Source organism: Corvus kubaryi, unplaced genomic scaffold, assembly GCF_017639235.1.
Source record: "Corvus kubaryi isolate FWS band 111438036 unplaced genomic scaffold, C.kubaryi_AGA036_p1.0 69, whole genome shotgun sequence".
Lineage (NCBI taxonomy): Eukaryota > Metazoa > Chordata > Aves > Passeriformes > Corvidae > Corvus > Corvus kubaryi.
Genome location: NW_024582057.1, coordinates 8,450,000 through 8,472,083, shown reverse-complemented (window position 1 = coordinate 8,472,083; position 22,084 = coordinate 8,450,000). Strand labels below are relative to the sequence as shown.

Below are 22,084 nucleotides of genomic sequence, written 5' to 3'. Positions count from 1 at the left end.
AGCCCAGCCAGTGAATACAGGTGGATACTTCTTTTTGCAACCTACTACCTCCCCCTCAGTGAATAAAGACAGAATGCGCAGTCCATGGTGGATGAAAAAAGAGAGACGTTACTGTCTTTATCAGGCTATTTGCATATAGCCTTAATTGTCATTGCTGTTAGACCAAATCAATTAGAGTAGAAATGACTGTAAGGGAGGAAGGAGACAAGTCTGGAAAGTCCCTCTCTGACGTTTGTCTCTTAAAAATCAGTTATTTTACCATTTACACCAGTTCCAAACGATCCAGGAAACATTCAGTTAAATATTAAAAAAACGCAATTATTTACAGTTGCTAACTGCATCATGCAAAACAAATGGTAATTTCTAAACTCTGAGCTTTTTGCAGCAGAATGACAGGGATGGAATAAAAAAAACCAACATCCTTTGCCTCATGTATTTTGCTTTCCGACTTTGGTTTGCCTCCGTTGTTGTTATTTTTAATAAGCACAATAGGCACACAAGCCCACACAACAACAACACGCTGAGCAATGGAAAATGGAGGGGACAGCCACAGCAGGTTGGTAACATAAGTGGAAGTCACCAATCACCCACAAGGAGCAGGTCTTTTGTGTGGGATGGGGTTTTTTTGGAGTAAGAAATTAATTTTTGTTTTATGAAACCCCCTTGGCAGTCCTACTCTTCCACTGATTCTCCTAGTCCTACAAAACCTTCAAAGGCCAGCAAGAAAAAAAAGGGGTAGATTTGAGGCTGCCCTACACATCAGAAAATTTATTACGTCTTAGCCACAGAAGATGGTGGGGGGGCAGGAATCACAACACACAAGTCATAATGAGGACTCAGTTTAACTCCTGGACAGGAAAGATTTGTGATGATAATTTCTTTCCTGCTTACTATTCCAAATGAATGTGTTCAGGGGAAACCCACTACTTTTCCGCAACTGGTAGTTACAGGTTGGCCTTTTTGCTATGCTCTGAGCAACTCACCCTTTACCTTTTACCCCTCTAAAGGTGTCAGTCTTGAACTGTGTCTTAGCTTGCATGAAGCAACCACTAGACTGACAGCACATTTGGACAGGAGCTCTTTAGATGCTGTGCTTCATCCCTTCTCCCGTCCAGCATTCCCTGATACCTTCAGATCTATCTGTAGCTCTTTAGTGGAGCAGGCTGGGCTAAGAAGCCATTTCCTCAAAGCAAAAATGGGGAGTCAGATAAACCACACGGATCACAACGAACTAGCCCATGAACTGACTTGGAGTTGTGTTTCACAGCTCTTTTTTGTAGTTCATTTACCTGATCAACATCATGTTTTTCAAATTCCTGTAGCTGTCTCTGGAAGCCCATGTTTGGATTGGCACAGGATCTCGCTGCACGGACAACAGACAGTGCATCTTCCCAGCCAAAGTCTGTGATGGTCATGATGTAGGCAACCACCAATGTGACACTTCTGGAGACACCTGCAAGGCTGCACGGAAAAGGAGGTGCAGTACACTGAAGAAGTGCTGTACTTCACCTGTCACAGTTAAAAGCATCACTTCTCAACATCACAGCACACTGCCATGTTGTTTGCCATGAGGAAGAAATACTACAATATTTGAGTTATATGGTTTTGGTGCTGCTTTTTCAAATGCAGCAGAAAAAAACTACATGATCAAGAAAGCGGCTTCTGAGTGGTAATTCATATGAGACTGGAAAGGAAGAAATAAGCATGAAGTCTTCACAAAAGGAGGGGACAGTGCACACACTCTAAGTTAGATTTGGGTTTTAAAAAGGCAGAAATAAGTCACCCACATTCTTTCTTCTGCTTATATAGATCAGAGCAGTGAAATAAGACTGTTCCCTCTCCACCATGAATAAAGGCTGCGATTTCATGGGACCAAAATGAACTTTAACTGAACCATTAAAAGGTACATATGTCTGGTTGCTTGAGTTCCTCTTTCTGCTATCCACTGCACTGTGCAGCTTCAACTCTCAGGACTCCAGTTTCTCCAGATGAAAAGCTGGGATAGAATAAGAATCATTCATTATGCCTCGTTGGACAACACTGGACAAACTCAGAACTATTACTATTGCAAGTATAAAGGATGTGTTAGATTTATATTTACCACAGCAAAAAGAAAGTTTTCAGACTCTTTCACCATTTTGTGTTTCTGAAATACTTCAAAAATTTAAATATAAGTTTTTAAAACTCTATCAGAATTCAGACTACCTATTCCTGTTTTCCATACACCAAGACTGACCAAATGGCTCATGCACAGCCCTGTCATGAGTCAATACCAAAGTGAGGATTTATGCTCAGGGCCTGTGTACAAGTCCAGTGTTCAAATCACAAGATGACTCTCATTCCAGATATAGACTCAGATATGTCCCTTGGACATACAGCACAAAGACCACAACCAATAGCAGAGAGCAAGAAAAAAACCCAGGGTGAGATTTCCTTTTCTATTCTCTACAGTCCCAGGAGCATCTCTCCAATCAGGGACTTGCTATTATTAACAAATGCAACATTTGAATGCTTCAGCAGCTTAAAGAAGAGGGGAAAAAAATCAATTTCTGTTCAGATAATTTTTTTTAACAACTCCGAAGTCACCAAAACAGCTGTTAGAGAAACTAATCAAATTATTAGGATTATGGAACTCACATTTAGAAATACAGTGATTAAAATGATGGGAAATAAATAATACATCTCCAGCCAACACATCCCTCGTCAAATCAATCCCTAAAAAATGTTTGATAAGAGAAGGTGAAGAAGAATTTCTTGGGCTTCTTTCATCTCCAGGAAGCTGCCCACCCCAGAGACTCAGAAGTCCTAGCATAAGGCTTCAATAGCATTTGCAAATCTTCTGGGACTTTTTGAATAAAGGGGGCAATTCAGTCCAAGAAGATTTTGCTACAGAGTGGAGATGAACGCTAATTTATTAAAATTATGAACATCGAAATTAAGGTAGAGAAACCCTTAGAAACTTTTTTTTAGCAAGCAGTATACATACCAGTGAACTAAGCAGCCTTCACCTGTGAGCCGGCACTCATGGATAAATTTGATGCTCTCTCTGAAATGCCTTGCTCTGAAAACAAAAGCAGAAGGGGGATAAAGAAAGTGCTGTATTTAGTAAAATCACTACCTAGAAAGAAAGAAATATATCCGAAAGCTCACTTCACGCTGTTTCTAGAATTTAGAACTGAATACAGGTTTTACAAAGTAAAAGTTATTGTCTGCCAATGAAACACAAAACTCACTGGCATAAGTTATTCACCACTCTATCTGAATAAGAAACTGGTACTTTGGGCACTACAGTGTGATAAACATTAACAAGCACTTTATACTGATGACTGTCAAGTCTGTATTTCAGTTTGTGTTTTATTCTTCTTTAAAGCAGTGACTTGACCTCACATGTCCTCGTGTGTGCTCAGATTTCAGATGGAACTCAGTACAACTACACGAGCAGTTCTCCAGACAAATCGTCTCTCAGAAAGAGACACCACCTGCTACCCAAACTTATGCTTAACTTTGACTCTACCTCCTCCTTCAAGCCACGTGCTAGGGGATATCTAAACATTAGGACTTTCTTCTTGGCAATGTGAAATATCTCCCTTTTGTCCCTGCTATGAAAAATTTCTCAATTCAAGCCCTGGCTTCTTCAGTTCCTTCCAGTCTTCTGCCTTCAGACAGCAGTACCCCTTCTGCCCGTATTCAGGGTGTCAGCCTACAGCCCGTCTGTTTTAAAGCAGCAGAGGAGAAAACGTAGAGAAGACTCAGTTTGCAAACTTTAGGGTTTATAATCTCATTATCCTTTACCCATGCCCCTTTCATTTTAAGTGGGGCATAGTGAAGGATAGCAACTGGGCAGCTGTCATCATCTGAGTGAATATGCAGCACTGCCTCTTTGCATCCCAGTTCCAAGTTCTTCACCCTGCCTTTCCGACTGTGAAGCCTTTGGCGCTGCCTGCAGTTTATCACAGTGTCAAGCAGCACCTCTTAGCTCAACAGAGCTGGAGTTCGCTGTGGCCTTTGAGTGCTCTTGCAATTCAAGCTCACAAGCAGTAGCAATGTGGGCAACATGGGCAGAGGAAAGAGGTTCTTAGGGGGCAGTCATTACCAGGCCTGTTGGCAAGGGTGAACCTGAAAGCACATTGCGCTCAACACCCATGAAACACAACGTCCTGTATTCAAGATGTTTCCCCTCTCTGGGTGAATATTATACCACAAGGGTAAAAGAAAAAAACCTCAGCCCAGCACCAGCAGCCACACAAAAATCAGGAATACCCACATAAAAGGAAGGAAGCTTCCCTTCTGGCCTAACAGTGCAGCTGCTGATACTGTAAACACTCACGATCTGGAGGACAACACTGATGCAACAGAGTGTCACTGCCTGCAGAACTTGCAAAGGCAATGATATCTAACTGGAATAAACAAAAAGAACATCCCAAAGCCCAGGACTCCCTCTCCAAGGCAGTTCCTGCATCACTAGATACAACATGGAAAACACAGCTAGAGAAGACCCGAGCAACTTATTTTGAAAATCTCAAGGCACAATGCAATCCCAAGCTTTAGGACAGCAGGTCAGCTCAGCTCAGGGTTTTATGTTTCTCAAGGAACTGATGAAGTACGTGGCATAAGTGAAGACAAAGCCTTACAAACACATGTGTACTCAGACTGTCATGCCAAAACACTGTCACTGGCTGAGTTCTAACAAATCATTGTGCTCCAGTCTGCCAGGGGAGCACAAGAGGTTTCACATAAACAAACTTAAGAGGACAAATGAGATGTCTGGCTATGTGTGCAAGAGGCTTTGCTATTGCACAACGAAGAAGAGCTTAGCTGAGATTGAAAAAATTCACTCAGATGCAGCTTGGTCTGTATTGACAACATCCTGACGTTCTCATCTTTTCTCATTCTCTCTAGAAAATCTGGCCAGGAGGGCAGCTTCATGCACCAGTGAATTCGTTTCAATGGTCTCACACAAGTTTTGGTTAGACACTTCAATGCTCTGGTTTGAAAAATATCTGTGACTGAGCATACCACCTTTGCAAGGTACTAAACATCAGGAACTCCATTCACCAAGTTTTCTTCACCCTTCCTTACTGCTGATGCTCAGTCTGCTGAAGCACTTTCGAGTGTGTTTACAGGCATTCATGAAAATGAGACGAGAAATAGTCACATCTAGAATTAGTGCTCCTCTGTAGAACCCTGGCCCCTCCTCACCTTGAGTAAGGGAATAGGAGATATGTACTCCTCCACAACCCTATGGCATCAGAGTCTCTTCTGGAGCCAGCAGACACAGTTGCCTAAACTCATTTTCAAAGTTACGGTAAAATCATGTTTAGATGAAAACTAAGACTGAGGACCAGTCAGCTGTGCGGCAAGTGCCAGACACAAGGAAGAATGGCAAGTCTTACATTAACCACAAAACAGTTGATTATCATCTCTAACAGGAAAGCACTTGACAAATGTGTTGATTTGCAGCCCATTTGTTGGATTTCAGGACAATTTATTACATGATATCTGGATTTTACATCTCCCAGCTGAAAGCTGGGTCCTGAACTGCATCATCTTCACAGTGGGAAAACACCACAGGAAGAACCACCAGTACAACGCCCCAACCAGGACGTTGTAAAAGTTATCTAAACTTACGCATTAGCCCGCTGCATAATTCAAAACTAGACCAAGAGCAGAGTTATGATACCAGAGCTATATTTTCGTTCACTGCTAGTTGGACTACTACAAATATTTATAAAGGTTAAAAAGACAGCATCCAAATCAGATAGGATGAGCATCTCGATGTTTCTTTCCTTTGGTGATGTAAAAGAAAAAAAATCTACCAAAATTTTCTCCTCTTAATAGGTCACCTGGCTTCTGTATTATCACCACTAACCACCTGACTGTTGGAGATTAATTCCTTAGAAACACACAGCCAAAGACAATTAACTGGAACAGGTCAGAAAGGGAAGATTCTATTTCTATAGAACTAACTTTTTAGTGGCAAGTTCTATAGGAGATGACATTTTTGGAGCAGTTACTGACCCAAGGTAAAATTCTCACAGACCAGGGAAAACATTGATTTAACATCTAGGAAGCACCTTGAGTCTGAAAAGCAATTGCTTTCTTCCTATGCTTGCTAGGGGCAGAATAGGGGAGTAAAATAAAGTTTTAGAGACACTTTAGTGAACATCCACATGCTAACAGGGGAATCCCTGCTGTATTTCCCTGGCAACTCAACCCTCTGAGGAAGAGAACTCCACTAAACAAGTTTTCTAGGAGTAAATGTGCATTATACAAGAAACCAGAGGCTTCCTTCAGAAAAACTGAGCTGAAGTGCATTAAGAGCTCAGTCGCAAAATTCAGTGGCTAAAGACTTCCACTTGGTCCTTGCTGTTGGGAAACAGACAAGACAGCAGTGTGCACCTGGTCAGTTGTGCCTGTCAACCATCGCCAAGAGAACACAAGGACCTGCAACACAGGATGCTGCTTGGTTGGTTGTTTTTTCCTCCCTGACACCAGCAGAATCCCCCTTTCAGAAGAAGAGGGTAGACACACAGAAGTGTTGCGGAGGAACCAATTCCCTTTCCTGCGCCCCAGCTATCCCTCCCTCCACAGTGGGCACAGGCAGTATGGTTAACCACTCCTAGATAAAACTGCAGTCCTCACAGGCTGAACAAAGACAACTTCCTCTTGCTTTCAGAAGACTGCATGTGCAGAGCAAGCAATGGCGCTATTTGCGAGCATCATGATTTGATTTTACTTGAAGGCCTGGTCTGTATAAAGCAAAAGAAGCAAAATCAGTTACTCATCAAGTTTTATTTTAAGTGATAGAATGTATCAGTATTAGAAGTAATGACGTTTCCTTGCAACCACCTGATACCAAAGCGAGTATTTTAGATGCCTGCAGCGTAACAGAAACAATACTCATGCAAATATTTTATCTTCTTACTGAAGCCTTAAGAGCCTTGGTACTGCGCCAGACAGCTCAAGCACAAGAGCTGGTTTTTCAATAGAACTCCTTGATATTTAACAGTGAGGGAATTGTACATTGATTAATGTTCATCATAAATGCCATCCTTTCTCTTCCCATTCCCAACTGATCTACATCTCTATTAACAAAGGAAGCAGATTTAGAAGACGTTGTCAGAAACGCTACAGACCTCAAATTGCCAATGAACAATTAATGACATGTGAATGTTTTCCTCTAATCTCATATCTGCTTTCCTTCCCAAAAGGATATTTATTTAAATTTATTTATTTTTATTCATTTTAAATATTAAGACCATGGAAGTTGTCCATGACAAAGGCAGTTAGCTATCTGCCTTCTCATTACAGACTTGAAATTTAGGGGATTAGGGTGTTTTTTATTACAAGTGGGGTGTGGTGCTTTTTTTTTTCCCCTTCCCCTAAAATCATGACAGAAATGCAGAACGAAAAGGCAAATCATCACACATCAAGTGCCACACTGGAATCTTTCTAGAGTATGAGAAACACATGCTCTAAAAATATCCCCTGAAAGCATGAGCCAGAATACTGCTGTGATAGAAGAGAAAAGCAGTGCTGCATTTCCTTCCATACCTACCAGGCCTCTTTCCACTACTTGTTTCTCTACAAAACTTGGTAGCAGGATGTGGCTGAAACCCCCCTCACCTCTCCCCAACATAAACAGTGAGCTCTAGAAGAAAGAGCTGGTCACCATCCACGTTCTTTTGTTTTGATTTCTCTTTGGAAACAAGACTTACTGTGCTCAGTTAAAACCAGGGGTCAGTCAATTAGCATTACATGAATTTTAGCAGAGATGATGAAGAGCAAGGCTTGGACACCCTAGTTGTAGTACCTATATCCTCAAGGTAAGAGTCACTGCAGGACAGAAAACTCCCCGCCATGCCAGCTTATACTAAGAGCAGCAGGGACTTCTGAGGCAGGTTCAAGAAGACCAGAGCAGATAGTTGCAGGGGTAGATTGCACACAGAGATTTTGTTTTGAAGGCCCACTGTGAAGAATTTATTTCAACCCTTGAGGCACCAGGATTCAAACCTCTTTCCAATATTTTATTTTATTAATGGCTGGAGATGGCACTAAAAAAAAAGAGGAGCCAAACACAAAGATTTACAGAAACAGTGGCTAGAATAAACTGGGACTGAATTAGGACCAGACTCACTAAGGAGTTTCTGAAGTTTAAGGCCACAAATGAAGAGTGTATGCATACTGAGCCTCCTGTGAACACTCACACACAAAAAGCAGGCTGAAGTAAAGTGTTACTGTATTTTCTTAACAGGTTAAACCTCACATTTGAGTAGTACTCATAAGAGATCAGAATCAGAGCTTTCAGCAAATTTTAAAATAGGCATCATGGTACCATGGGATTTCTGGGGTTTTGTGATTTATTTTTAAAGAATACTTACAAGTTCTGCGAGGGTGAGTCAGCAGCAGGAATGCACAGATACTTCATTCCCTGTGTAAAGAAGCAAAAAGGCACAAGAAGAACAGAATCAAGTTAAACACATTTATCTAGCACTGCACAAGTCCTGCTCTAAACTGGTGGAATATTAATAATTTTGAGGAAGCAACACCATCATTCAGACAAGCAGAGATCATCTCTACACAGTCAGATTTTAAAACACTTGCTCTCACATCTTCTTTGTTGCTAAGACACCAGCACATAGCTTAGTCATGCTTCTCCCAAGGCTCAATAGTGAGCTTTTAAAAAAAGGAGCATATTTACTAAAAAGATCTAAACTTCTTTCCGAAAACATAATGGATATTCTATTTTCTCTAGAAATATTCTATAATCTGTTTCTCTAGAAATATCCAATATTTCCAGGAAAATGAATTTGCAGCTTCTCCTGCCCTTCCCTTTCTTTGAACAGATGTGACAACCTGAAATTGTGATATGCAGTTTATATTGATCTCATACAATCGTTTTTCTTTACCCAGTTGATAAAACAAACAAAATGTATTTCAAAGAACTGTATTTGTGGTACGGATTTTGGGTTTTTGTTTTTGGAAACCTTCAAGAAGGGCAACCATAAAAATCGTACTTTTCTTCCACAAAGTTAGCCTCTCTTTCTTAGTCACCTATCATAATAAGTTACAAGATTGATTAGGGAAATTAGATAACCACTTCTGATGCATTAAAAATGTTACTGGATATATTTAAAACAACATATCTATAATCATACGCTACTGCTTTGCATTGTCAACGCACATTTCAACTGTCATTTTATTTTCAAAGACTGCTCTGCTCCTATGACTGTTAAGAAACAGAACACTTCTGAAAGCACATTTAGCTGACTTCTCAAATAGGACTTCCAAGAATACAACTTGCAGCTCAGACACACAGAAACTAAATCATTCACTGGAACTTTTCTGAATTATCTCAGATGCCAAGTTATGAATTCTTCAGATGCACTTGTAAAGATAAGAATTCAAGCAAAAGGGTCACTATGAAATGCACCTTATTTTATCTTTTTGACAATGCACACCCCTGAAATAATCCTGCATGTTCAATACCACACATGGAAAGTCACACATTTACGTACAAGAGATCCTTTGCCAATAAGGTGGAACACAATCTGCACCTACCAGGCATTTTATTTGCCAGCTTGGGGAAGGAGAGGAGTTTTCACTGCTCAAGTGTGAGGCTACCTGAGGCAGCATCATCTATAACCCCTTTGCTGGCTCAGAAGCCCCTCTTTATCTCCCCTACACACACTTTGTTTCTTCACTTGCCATCTCACACCAAAGAGCAAGCCCTTTTTATAAGAGATCCTGACCCCAGCACCATGACACACCTCTGCAAGGTGTACAAACTTCACCACTATGTCAGAAAGATTGTGGGAAACAAGGAGGGCTCCACAGCCAAATGCTGATCCAAAACAGCTTGTGCAGACACAGTCATTTAGAAAGACAATGTAGCAGTAATACTGATATTGCTGAGCCAAGGATAATTAATTATATTGCCAGATTAATTATGATAATAAGCACTTGTATGACACATCTGAGAGGTTTATCTTGGACACTAGTATCATTTCAAGTGAGTCACTCCAGTAAAATGAGGGCCTGTGACCCGAAAGTAAATTTACATGCTATTCTTTCCCCATCACCTCTAGCAACTCCATACCATTGAAAAATTGAAAATTGAGGGCAGGAGATGGGTTAGCTCTGGAGTGCCGTACATGCCAGAAGGTTCGCTCCTCCAGCACGCACTGACGCAAGCTGTTCCACAGATTTCAGAAGCTATGGCACATGCTGAGTGCTTTTCACAGGCTGAGTGCAGAGGGGCTTTCAGATCGTGTTCACTCTAAAAGCAGAAGTAGCACCAGCACAAATTTAAGACCTGCAATGTTCTTTTTTTTGTCATGGCTGGTTAGTTCCAACTACTGCAAGCAAGCATGAAACCGGCCTATGAGAGACCACACATGGTCCTGAATGGCTCATCCAAAGCCTGATCCTGGACACCTTCAGCACAGAACTTCCAGTGAAGCCCACAGCACACTTTTCACTACTGCACTTGCAAATCAGCCTGTTAGCTCAATATATTAATAAATCTTCTCAGAAAGGAGATGGTCAAAGTTACTGGAATTTGGTATTTTGACTGATGCATATCACCTGTGTTTTTGGAAGGCTGTGGTGATGGACTCCTCCCTGTGAGGAAATAATCACACACTCAACTCAGAAATAGTTAGAGGTGGGATTTCAAAAGTACTGTGCAGTGACCTAACCCATCTCCCACAAAAATCAACAGTGAAACTCTCAGCAACTTCGAACCAAACACAGTTTGGCCAGAGTTGGTAACTCCTGAGGATCCCACCCTACCATCTAGTTTTGCTTCTCTTGGTTGAAACAATAATTATAATAATAGGATCAAATATAATTCATCATAATTGGATACCTGAAATACAACACCACCACCACAAAATTGTATGAGGCAGGTATTCATACAGGAGACTCAGGAAGATACTTAATTGCTGAACCCCGCTGTTTGTGACTCTTTTTGAAAAAAAAACTACCCAGGATCACAATATTTTTATATCTGTGCCCCAAGACACTACTGTCTTTCCTGTGCACATACCCTGCAGGTACCATCGAAGAACTGTCCCAAAGGGACCTTTCAAAGCAGAACAGTTTATGCCAAGCAAACAAATAGCTACCTACAACATTTAATATAGGGTACTAGCATGCAAGAAAGACAGAAACATTACTATTTTCTTATCTAGCAGTTTGTTCGCCATTCTCAAACTGCAAAGCATAAAATGTTAGGTGGCAACAATCATTGGGACAGTGACTAAAACAGAGTAAGCTAAATCAAAAGACTATTATAGCCAGCCTCTTGTGAAAATTTCAACAGGCTCCAAATTGGTCCACAGTCAGCACTTTCATTAAATAAACCTGAATCCAGTTGCAGATGCAATATCCCAGATTGAACCAAAATTGCATATTAATAAAGATGGAAAGACAAATGTAAATTTTATGTCAACCATATGGAACTCTTTATTTAATTCTTTTTAAATTAACGATACTTTGTTCCCTAAGAATGACAATTCTGTAAAATTATTCAGTGAAGGAAGGACAGAACAACTTAAAACAGGTACTGTACCACTTCACCTACACACACTAAATTACGTGCTACAGAGCAGCTACTCATTTCAAAACATGGTATTTATTCAAAACAAAGGGAAAAGCTTGCAAAGCATAAAAACTGATGGAAAGAGAAACACTATTTAAAATCCTATATGAAGTAATACATCCCCTTTATTTATTGAATATTCTTCCATATATATTGTTATTCAAACATTTCTTCAGCTGACAGCTATGTCAGTCATGCTTTATCTCTCCAAACACGTTTTTCCTCAGAGTACCCAATTAAAAAATAATTGATCCAGCCTTTTTATTTACACATTATGTATATTATTAGGCAATAAAACATCCCAAACATATGGCATGTGTATAGACCCGAGATCCTAGGGCAATGACATGCTGAACACAGCATTTTTCTGCTCATCTCAATTCACTACTACTTTGCACTTGTTACTTTGAAATCACTGCTCACTTTCCTTTCTCCATCAATCACCTTTACCACCAAACACCCCTACCTTCCACCATACACACCCACCCACCCCAGAAACTTTTTGCTTTTTAATTACATGCTGACCCTAACTGATGCCCACATCAAATAAAAGTGGTGCTTCCATTTCTTTTGGTGTATTTAACCTGTTAACATTGACCCAAAAAAATAAGTAAAATAAAATATAATTTACTTTTTTGTTCTCTGTTTCAGCAGAGTAACCACCAAAACTAGATTTCTGTCTCTCTTAAGCCCTGAAACTGAGTGCTGCAGTTAAACCGATACAGTGAGAGCTAACAAAACTAGAGCAAGTATTCAGATTTCAAGATTGTCAAAGTTGAAACAAGGGAGAGTTAAGTAAAATTTCTAAAATTCACTGTTATTTGTGAAACAACAACAACAACAACAACACTTGTGCAATTTAATCACAGATTCTGGAATTAATAAGTCAGTTCTGCTGCAGTGAATGTCAAGGCATTAAACCAGATTTGGGTGCATATATATATATATCTATATATATGTAGAAGCTTTACACTACAGTCAATAAAGTATTCATGGAATTGCTGTCAATATTCAAATTTCTACCTATTTTAGAGGTTGAGCTACTAAGGTTGGAACAGTTATGTCACATTTGGAAAAGTCAGTACAGAATAAGACTTTCCCAATATCACTAGCTTGTAAAAAAGATAATCAAGTCTTTGTTACTAAATCCATTCAGTGCTCAGGAACATAACAGTCCAGTATAAGGAAATCTCTGTTTCTATTCTACTTCAATAGAATCTTATTTTAAAAACTCCAACTTCATTTTAACTAAACTTGTAAAAACTGGCATTTGGGGGTTTTTGGTAGAACTTGTAGAATTTTGCAGTAGCAAAATGACATATCTCTAAGTGCCAAATGTCAGCTAATGGGTCAATGACTGAAAACAGGACCTTTGCAGAGCACACACAAATTCAATTGTACAATACCAAGAATTATTTTGGCTCCGAGCAGGATAAGGTGCAAAAAGTACTGTGAGACAAATGCAGTGCCTACATGGGTGGCTGCTCCTCCGCAAAGATCAAAGATACTCTGAAGTAATTGAGAATGATAATCAGTTTGATTACACCCTAAATGATATTAACATATGTTTTATATGTGAAAGGAAACCATCCAGCGACTTTTACATAGAGTGAGCACTCACAAAACAGCATGCATGAGAATAAGGACGACTAAAAATGCTACCCATTACTTCATGTTTAGCGGGTTTTCCAAGTAATGTTTTTACAGACATTTTTCAGAACATTGTCTCCGCCACTGCTGTACGTACATTTCCGAGGTTCTAGTTAGCACTGGAAGCCTGAATCTAGAGTATCAGATGTTAAAAGGTGAGGAGAGGGGGAAAGAACCTCAAATTACAAAATTTCTGCTCTCCAAGGGCAGGGAGTGGCGGGAAGGGTCCATAAAAAAAATTTTTAAAGAGCAGTATTGTATTTCTGGCATTAAACTTCTCTATTTAAATTTATGTAAAGATACCATCAACGATTTCCAAGAAATTTTTTTTTAACATAGAACCCTAAACTTATATTTCTGAACCAAGATGCAAATAGAAAAACCTCCAGCACCTGGCAACTTCTTTCAGGTTAGTCAAAAACCATGTGTTAATTTGAGTTGTCACATCAACAGATGAGGACAGGAGGACTTATTTTTGTTTAGGGGCATTTCAGCAAAAAAGCTAAAGTGGGAAACAGCCGGCACAAAGCTTCCTCAAGCCAAACCAACGAGAGTTTATAAAGGGTTTTGTCCAGTAATGCATCGAACTGAACCTGCTAAACTGAAAACCGTTCAACCGTTTGTTTGTCCTTTCAGTTACTTTCTGTAGCAATCACCATTAGTGCTGATTTTATTAATGACTCATAGAAAATGCATTTGTGTTCCAGCCAAGGACAACCACTAATTTACCTTAGCAAACAACACAGGGTTTGGCTTTGAAAAATATTATAAATGAAATTGCAATTACATTAACAATATGAACAGCAGCAAGTGGGATGCTCCTGCAATAGAATTCTTACATTTGATTTGTGCTATCAGGAATAATATAACGTCAGAGTTTTTTACAACGCTGGCTCGTAGTTTTCTTAGGAACTAGTCTCAGTGACACTTCTGAAAAGCTCCTTAAGGCTGGAATGTGCCAGTCACAAATATAAAGTGTCCTGTTAAAACCCTCCTTCCCCATCTCAATTAAAGAAGCAAATGTTGAAAAGTTAAGGATTTTATTTTAATTGCATAGACCTGCAGTTATTATTTCTAATTCTAACCCTGAATTCTAACTCTAACCTGTCTCATATGAAGGAATGCAGAGTGGGAGAAAACACTAATGAGTTTGTATTAAATTGTGGTTTATCTCCTTTAGGACCTACACCAAGAGTATTTACAGGACTTCAGCTGAGAGGAAGCACTTTGTTAGTCTGCCTTGACTACATGACTTATTCAAGCTCCCAGGCATGTCAGGGCATATCTGAGCACTACCAATCAACACTTGATCCCTGAACCCTTAAGGGAGTCTCTGAGTACTAAAATAAAACGATATATCCCAACCACCTCTTTCTTTAAGGGAATGCTGGAACATGACAACTACACCTCTGGAATACACTCACGCTACTTTTTACAAGAGCGCATAGTGACAGGACAAAGAGCAATGGCTTCAATCTGAAAGAGGGCAACTTTAGATTCGATATTAGAAATAAATTCTTTACTGTGAGCATGATGAGACACTGCAACAGGATACCCAGAGAAGTTGTGGATTCGCCATCCCTGGAAATGTTTACAGCCAGGTTGGATGGTCTAGTAGAAGGTGTTCCTGCCCATCCATGGCAGGGGAGTCAGAACTAGATGATTTTTAAGGTTCCTTTCAACCCAAAACATTCTATGATTCCGTGATTAGAAGCATGGGTTAACACACTCCACATCATCTCCTCTGCAGAGGCAGGTCAGAGCACTTGTCCTGTTCTGGTTAACACCGTAACCAAGCAATTAGAAACACCAGACATCTACCGGTCTAAACATCTCTCATGCGAACAGCTCACCACTGAAAGCTCCAAACAGTCCTCATCCTCTCCTCCCTGCCACCTGTCACGACAGGAACATGCTTCCCTTGACACAGCTCGCATGTGATGAGCAAGTCAAACTGTGAACTAATTTAGTGCATTACCACAGCAGTCCTGCAAGGGGTACCCCGTCATGAAGGCCTGGCCTGACACACTTTAAAAGCTGCTTTGTCAAAGTCTGTTGGTGGCTTCTTAGTGGGCTACCAGGGTAATATTTGAAAAATTAGTCAGAGCTCCCAACTTCACAAGCAGAATCAATGCCAGACACGGCATTACTTCAAACTAGAATCGTCTGGTGCTGCTACACCTGAAAGAAAAATGGTAGCTGTTTTGCTCAGCATTTTCTTCTGAAACATCTCATGCGGGGAAACTCTTACCATGAAAAGACAGTGAAACATCACTGAGGAAAGTTAAAGTTTTTTGTTACAAGTGCTCGTACACTTTCTCTTAAAGTTAGCACAATGGCTGAAAACCAACAGCTTCTAACACTGGCGATACACAAGTTTACTGCTATGGATAGAAATGCAACAGTCCAACATGACTAAATTATTAATTTGTAGAGCTGGTCTTTGTACAACAGCCACAACCTTGCTATGTGATATTAGAAACTCTGATTTTGAAGGCTATCTTGCCTTCTCCCTCTTTAACAGTTCCTGTAAGCGTTTGGGTTGGGTATCAATGACAACAGAGCCTGTGCAGAGAACATGTTGCCCAGCCATGCCCAGCAGGGACTTCACTTGTCGTGTCACCAAGATGCAATTTTCATATATGAAAGGCCTCCTACAGTTCAAGACTTCTGCATGCTATCCAGTATTGCAATACAGTTTCAACAGATTAGCTGTTTTCACTTCTGAGCAGCATCCATCCAGAATAAACATATGTTGTTGTTTCATGTTTTGTTTAAAAAAAAAAATTACAGCTGATTGGTTTCCCAGTATTTCCCTTTTTAGTTATTTCATGTTAAGCTGCGATATGCTTTTGAGTCCAGAGAAATGGTTTCTAGACTACCATCTGTGTGAGGATAGTCCTCAGATAGTGAGGGATGAACAGATCAAGGGCAGCCCTGCTGAGAAGGACTTGGGGGTGCTGGTGGATGAGAAGCTCAGCATGGCCCAGTGACATTTGCTTGCAGCCCAGAAAGTCAACAGCATCCTGGGCTGCATCCAAAGCAGCGTGGGCAGCAGGGAGAGGGAGAGGATTCTGGCCCTCTGCTCTGCTCTGGTGAGACCCCACCTGGAGCACTGCATCCAGCTCTGGGGCCCCAGCACAGGAAGGATGTGGACCTGCTGGAGTGAGTCCAGAGGAGGGCTAAGATGTTTAATGGGATGGAGCACCTCTCCTAGAATAAAAGGCTAAGAGAATTGGGACGTTCAGCCTGGTGAAGAGAAGGCTTTGGGGTATCCTAATGGTGGCCTTCCAGTCCATGAAGGGAGCCTACAAGAAAAATGGAGAGGGACTTTTTACAAGAGCATGTAGTGATAGGACAAGGGAAAATTACTTCAAACTGGAAGAGAGCAGGTTTAGATTAGATATTAGGAAGAACTTCTTTACTGTGAGGGTGAGACGCTGGAACAGGTTGCCCAGAGAAGCTGCGTATGCCCCATCCCTGGAAGTGCTCATGGCCAGGCTGGATGGGGCCCTGAGCAACGTGCTGTAGTGGAAGGTGTCCCTATCCACAGCAGGGGGTTGGAATGATATGGTCTCTAAAGTCCCTTTTAACCCAAGCCATTCTAGGAATCTATGACTGCAGAACAAAGTACTAAAGCAGCTTTCAGCACTTCCAAAGTTATCAGCTGGGGAAATTGGGGGTACAACACAGGATTTTTTTCTTTTATTTTTAGCACAGGGTAATTCCTGTATTACACACACAAAAAATATTAAGTCAATCCAGAAAGTGCAGCCATGGGAGAAAGAAGTTTCCCCAAACTTGTGATAGAAGGAAAGAATTAGAAAACTTAAAGGAGGTAAGATTGTAAACCTCATCACATTAAGTGCTAACAGCAGATACTGTAGGTTTCTATAATCAAAACCTAAATAGCTGCAAAAATACTATCCACAAACTGTGCTAACCAGATTACTTGCATTGTGCCAGAGCTGCCAGTTCATTCCTTCTAAAATAGCTGAACTTGCTTTCCTTTTCTAAAAAAAGTACACATGTATAGTCTAAAGATCATGGGTAAACACGGAAGATTATCAAGCTCAGCTAAACACCACATTAAGATTTACATTCAGCCAGGCTTGAAAAATATGAAGCAAGATTCCAGATCTTATTGCAAGCTGGTATGAATCCATTATCTATACCAGGTCTTCAGGCTATGACCATTTGATCTTATAAACATTTCTCAGTTTTTGATAGATGTTCAGTCATCTAGCTCTTCACTTTCTTCCAAAGGTCTGGATTTACCAGCCAGTTGTACACTTTGTTTTTAATTCATAATCTTGATTCAGCACTTCCTCTTGTGATTTCCCCAGCTGCAAGCTTCTCATCCTTAATACCTTATAAAACAGGTAAATTACAGCATTCAGCAGTGATAAATCTGGTGCAGAGAAGTTATACATCTTCCCCATAGCACCCGTATTTTTCTACAACTTCTATTCCTCCCACTCACACTTACTGGTTCTGTTCCAGTTACAGCACCTTTTCATTGCCTGTATTCTATTAATCCATTTGACTGTTCACTCTGGGAGTACGAAAGATTGTTCTAAAAGATCATCATACAGCTTTTTAACTCTGTTGCTCCCTTTTAGTTCAGCTTCTTAGATACTGAGTCTTTGAAACCCTATTTCTACTTGGGTAAAAAAAATTAGAATTTGAAAGGAAAAAAAAAATCTAAAATTCCTTATAAGACAACCTGGCTGAGAAGTTCTTTATTTCCAAAGACACAGTACATTTATGTTGTACTGGCTGCATAAGCAAACAGACTGGACAAAAAAGATCATAGAATCATAAAATGTGCCAAGTTGGAAAGGACCCATCAGGATCATCCAGGCCAACTCCCAGACCTGCACAGGACATCCCAAGGGTCACACAATGTACCTGAGAGCATTGTCCAAATGGTTCTTGAACTCTGTCAGGCTTGGTGCTGTGACCACTTCCCTGGAGATCCTGTTCCAGTGCCCCAGCCACTCTCCAGGTGAAAAATTTTTTCATGGTAACCAACCTAAACCTTCCTTGAGTCAGCTCCATGCTGTTTCCTCAAGTCCTGTCACTGGTCATGAGAGTGAAGAGATCAGTACTTGCACCTCCACTTCCCCTTGTGAGGATGTTGAAGATCACAATGAGGTCTCCCCTCAGTCTCCTCTTCAGGCTGAACAGACCAAGTGACCTCAGTCACTCCTCATACGGATTTGCCTCCAGTCCCCTCACCACCCTCATGGCCCTCCTTTGGACACTCTCCAATAGCTCAATGTCTTTTTTATACTGTGGTGCTCAAAACTGCAGACAGTAGTTCAGACAGCAATCAGCTTTTCTCTGTCCCCCCAACCCTCCACCCACCTACCATATCAACGCTTATTTAGGTAGTCAAATTCAAGAAAAGAGAGGGGAAAACCACTGCTGTGGAGACAGCATGTACCAGATTAAGATGATATTGTTAATGGCATCAGAATACAAAGAAAAATGATAACTGTCCTCTTAGGGTGCTCTGGTTAACTCTACCGAATGAGGGGGGGAAAAAATCAACATCTTGAAAATAAAAACCAAACAAATATTCTGTAGCCACAGAAAACAAAGAAAGAAAACTGATGTATACAGACACAGAACACATGCAAAAAGCTACTCTTAATGCAGTTTCTCATTAACAGAGTGAACAACAGAAAGCTGCTGTGGCAGGGACAGTACAGGCATACCCACATAAACTCTTGCTGATTTAAGATCTACATTACTGTGATCGTTATGATGTCTACCAGATGAGTGTGGCATACAAAGCTTCCTGTGACACAGCAGGAGTCAGTCTGACAATGATAATGCTTTAAATAAATTAATGCCAAAGGACTCCACAACTACAGGAGACTGGTAATTGGATTCACACATTTCCTAGATCAAACCTCTGGTGCAGGTCAAGAGCAGCAGTGAAATTACTGGTAACTGACAAATGTGCGGTGGACTGAGAAAGAAGCTGCTGGTTTCAGTCCATTTCCTGACTGATGGACAGGTGTCTGCAATGCTCACAACAGTCACCACAACTGGCACCTCCAAGTGTCTCAGACAGACTGAGGACAGTGAAACACTCCGGCTCTAAAATGCAAAGCTCAAAGACCACTATAACCCAGCCTTACCTGAATGAACTTCCACACAAAAATGAAGCAGATGAGAAAACCCATCTTTACCTCTGGAACTATATTCCAGCAATTACTAAGCCTCACAGCCAAAGTCTTGCTTACTTCCAGCCTGAATCTGTTACACACCATTTGCCAGCCACAATGACGTGCAGTCCTGATGTGGACTTTCCACATGGGGACCCACAGAATGCCTATCCATCCCTGCCCCTCTTTGGGGATGACACCTCTGGGACAGGGTCTGAGCACCTGTTTGACAAGAAGAACTCAGTACCCCTCCCTCCCCCAGGACTCATGCTGTTCTCTCTCCTGCATTGCAAACAACAACCCCTGCCCAAGGCAGCATAGGAAGCATTCTTCTTTTTACCAGTATTTAAGTCTGTGATTGTGGGGAGGAATGATGAGAAGACTAAGGATGCTTGTGAGTTCAACTGCTTAGACACGACTGTCCACCACAGCCTACACTTTCCAGAATGGGATGCAGCTGTTTTCAAGCTGCTGCACAATTCACATCAACAATCTATCTGGTTTGGGCCCACATTCATCTCCATATAACCACACCCAGAACAGGGTTAAACACCTGGAAAATCCAGAGACTAACACCCCAATGGACCTGCAACTAGATTCTTCTGGCAAGATTAATAAGATTTACCTTTACATACTTTGAGAAACCAGAACAAAAACTGTTGCCATCTGCAAATGTGCCGAGGGTGTACTCGATCCCTCTGTGTCATTGATGAAGATATTAAACAGCACTGCTTCCGATACAGAGCCCTGAGGGGCACCACTCATGACTGGTTTCCATCTGGACATTGAGCCATTGACCCTCTGGATGTGACCATAAAACCAATTCCTCATCCACCAGACAGTCCAGCCATGACATTCATCTCTCCATTTTAGAGGAGGATGTTGGGGGGGTACCATGTCAAAGGCCTTACGGGAGTCCAGATAGATGACAACCTGTTGGATGGATCCTACAGGTCACTGCCAGACACACTATTATCTAAAGCACACTTGGAGATACGTTTTCTCATCTACCTTTCAGTGTCTCATATCCTAAATAGAGATTTTAAAACCTAAACTAATTGAGAAACAGAATAGAAAAAGCAGGTGGCAAGAAACCTAATTATTCTCCTCTGTTTATGGCTTTTGTGTGGACTTATAAAACATCTGTGAGTGTCCCATGGGCAGCCATCCAAAGTGCTCTGGAGGAGCCAACTTGATTCACCAAGGCTACTGCCCCTGTGCATCTGTGGAAGCACACATGGTGCTGCTGGACACTGCTCTTACTCATTACATCTGAAATAACAAACCTGGTTCCATACGGCACGCACACCTTTCTCTTGCACATGCTACCTGCTACCCAGAGGGTTTTCTGTGAGATAGATATTTGTATCACAGGAGCTATAAACATGCATCTTTAAACTATAAAATTCTCACCACAGTGGTTAAGATCCTGTTTAACAACGCACTTAAGGCAACAGCCTTAGAATGCTCTCTAAATATATTTCAAAAATGGTTTTATTAGAGGAAAAATTTCCTTGAAACAGTTTATACAAAAAGAACTAAAGGGCAACATGGCAAGATAGTTCAGGCCAGATTTTGGCAAATTTCTTCCAGTGTAAATCACTTGAAGTGTTACAAACAATTCTGTGTCTTGCACTTATGCAAGCTGGCCATGTCTAAAGGCATAAGAAGTCTCAGAATCCAACTGATTTTATACCTGCTTTTTCCTGTTATTCCAGCTTGAAAGTACTCATGACTTCCTAAGGCCAAACTTTGATAATGAGCCACCCATAAATCAGACATCCACAAGAGTTTGTAAATGATGATAGAGATAATGTCTAAAACCAAATTTCTATAAGAAAACTTTTTTGTAAGTATAGGCACATGTAACCTAAACCGATATAATACTTCATTGTGAAACTCTTCAATCATTTTCTAATAGCTTACCAACTTATGAGGAACTGAAGCAACCTATACTCAAAACCTGCAGTATGTAAGTCACACAGCAAAGCACACTTTTAAAAAGGTACTGTGACCATTTCAAACAACCACGTAAAAACAGTCTGTAACATCACAGAGAGGGGCAATGCCTTAAGCTATTACAGTACAAAATAGTTTTACAATCCGTAGCAAGTTAGTGTTCACTGCATAGACTGATGTTTGTTTCTATTTTTTCAGTATTGCATTCTTGACTATGAATGACCAAGTCAGATTGGGCAGTTTCATTCTCTAACCCACCAGCACTGGGTACACAATCGGTACTTCTGATGCACCACTTTAAGGGCTGTATTCAGAAGTATTACTGCATCAAAACAGTCATTACTGAAACTTCAAAATCGGACAAGCAAGATGTGGGTAATTTGTGACCTCTGAGAGCTAAAGTACACATCCATGTTCTTTGTTCCATGGACAGCCAGAAAAGGCCAAATTCTCTTTGATAACATGCTACTAAAAGACTACCGGCTTTTCAATGTCTAAAAACACTTACCTTCCTTAGTGTGCACAGAAAGCTTTGTCTAATTAATTATTTGTAGCATTTCCTACAGTTTCCTACATCTCCTACAGGACTAGGGAATACTGGAGATAAAATACTGCTAGCAAAAGACAAAGGCAACTACTGCAGAAGCAAAGGCAGCTTTTTACAGGTAATCAGCATACACATGAAACAGGG

At 40.8% G+C, this 22,084-nt stretch overlaps 1 protein-coding gene across 2 annotated transcripts in view; it reads right to left on the bottom strand.

Moving 5' to 3' along the window:
• Window positions 1–22,084, bottom strand: part of DUSP22 (dual specificity phosphatase 22) — a 43,466-nt gene that overhangs the window by 5,391 nt on the left and 15,991 nt on the right. For both annotated transcript variants that reach the window (XM_042049042.1, XM_042049041.1), the window contains exons 4-6: window positions 8,382–8,431; window positions 2,987–3,061; window positions 1,290–1,461 (exon numbers count right to left, since the gene is read on the bottom strand). In XM_042049042.1, coding sequence (XP_041904976.1) covers window positions 1,290–1,461; window positions 2,987–3,061; window positions 8,382–8,431 — 297 coding nt within the window. The remainder of the gene's footprint in view (window positions 1–1,289; window positions 1,462–2,986; window positions 3,062–8,381; window positions 8,432–22,084) is intronic.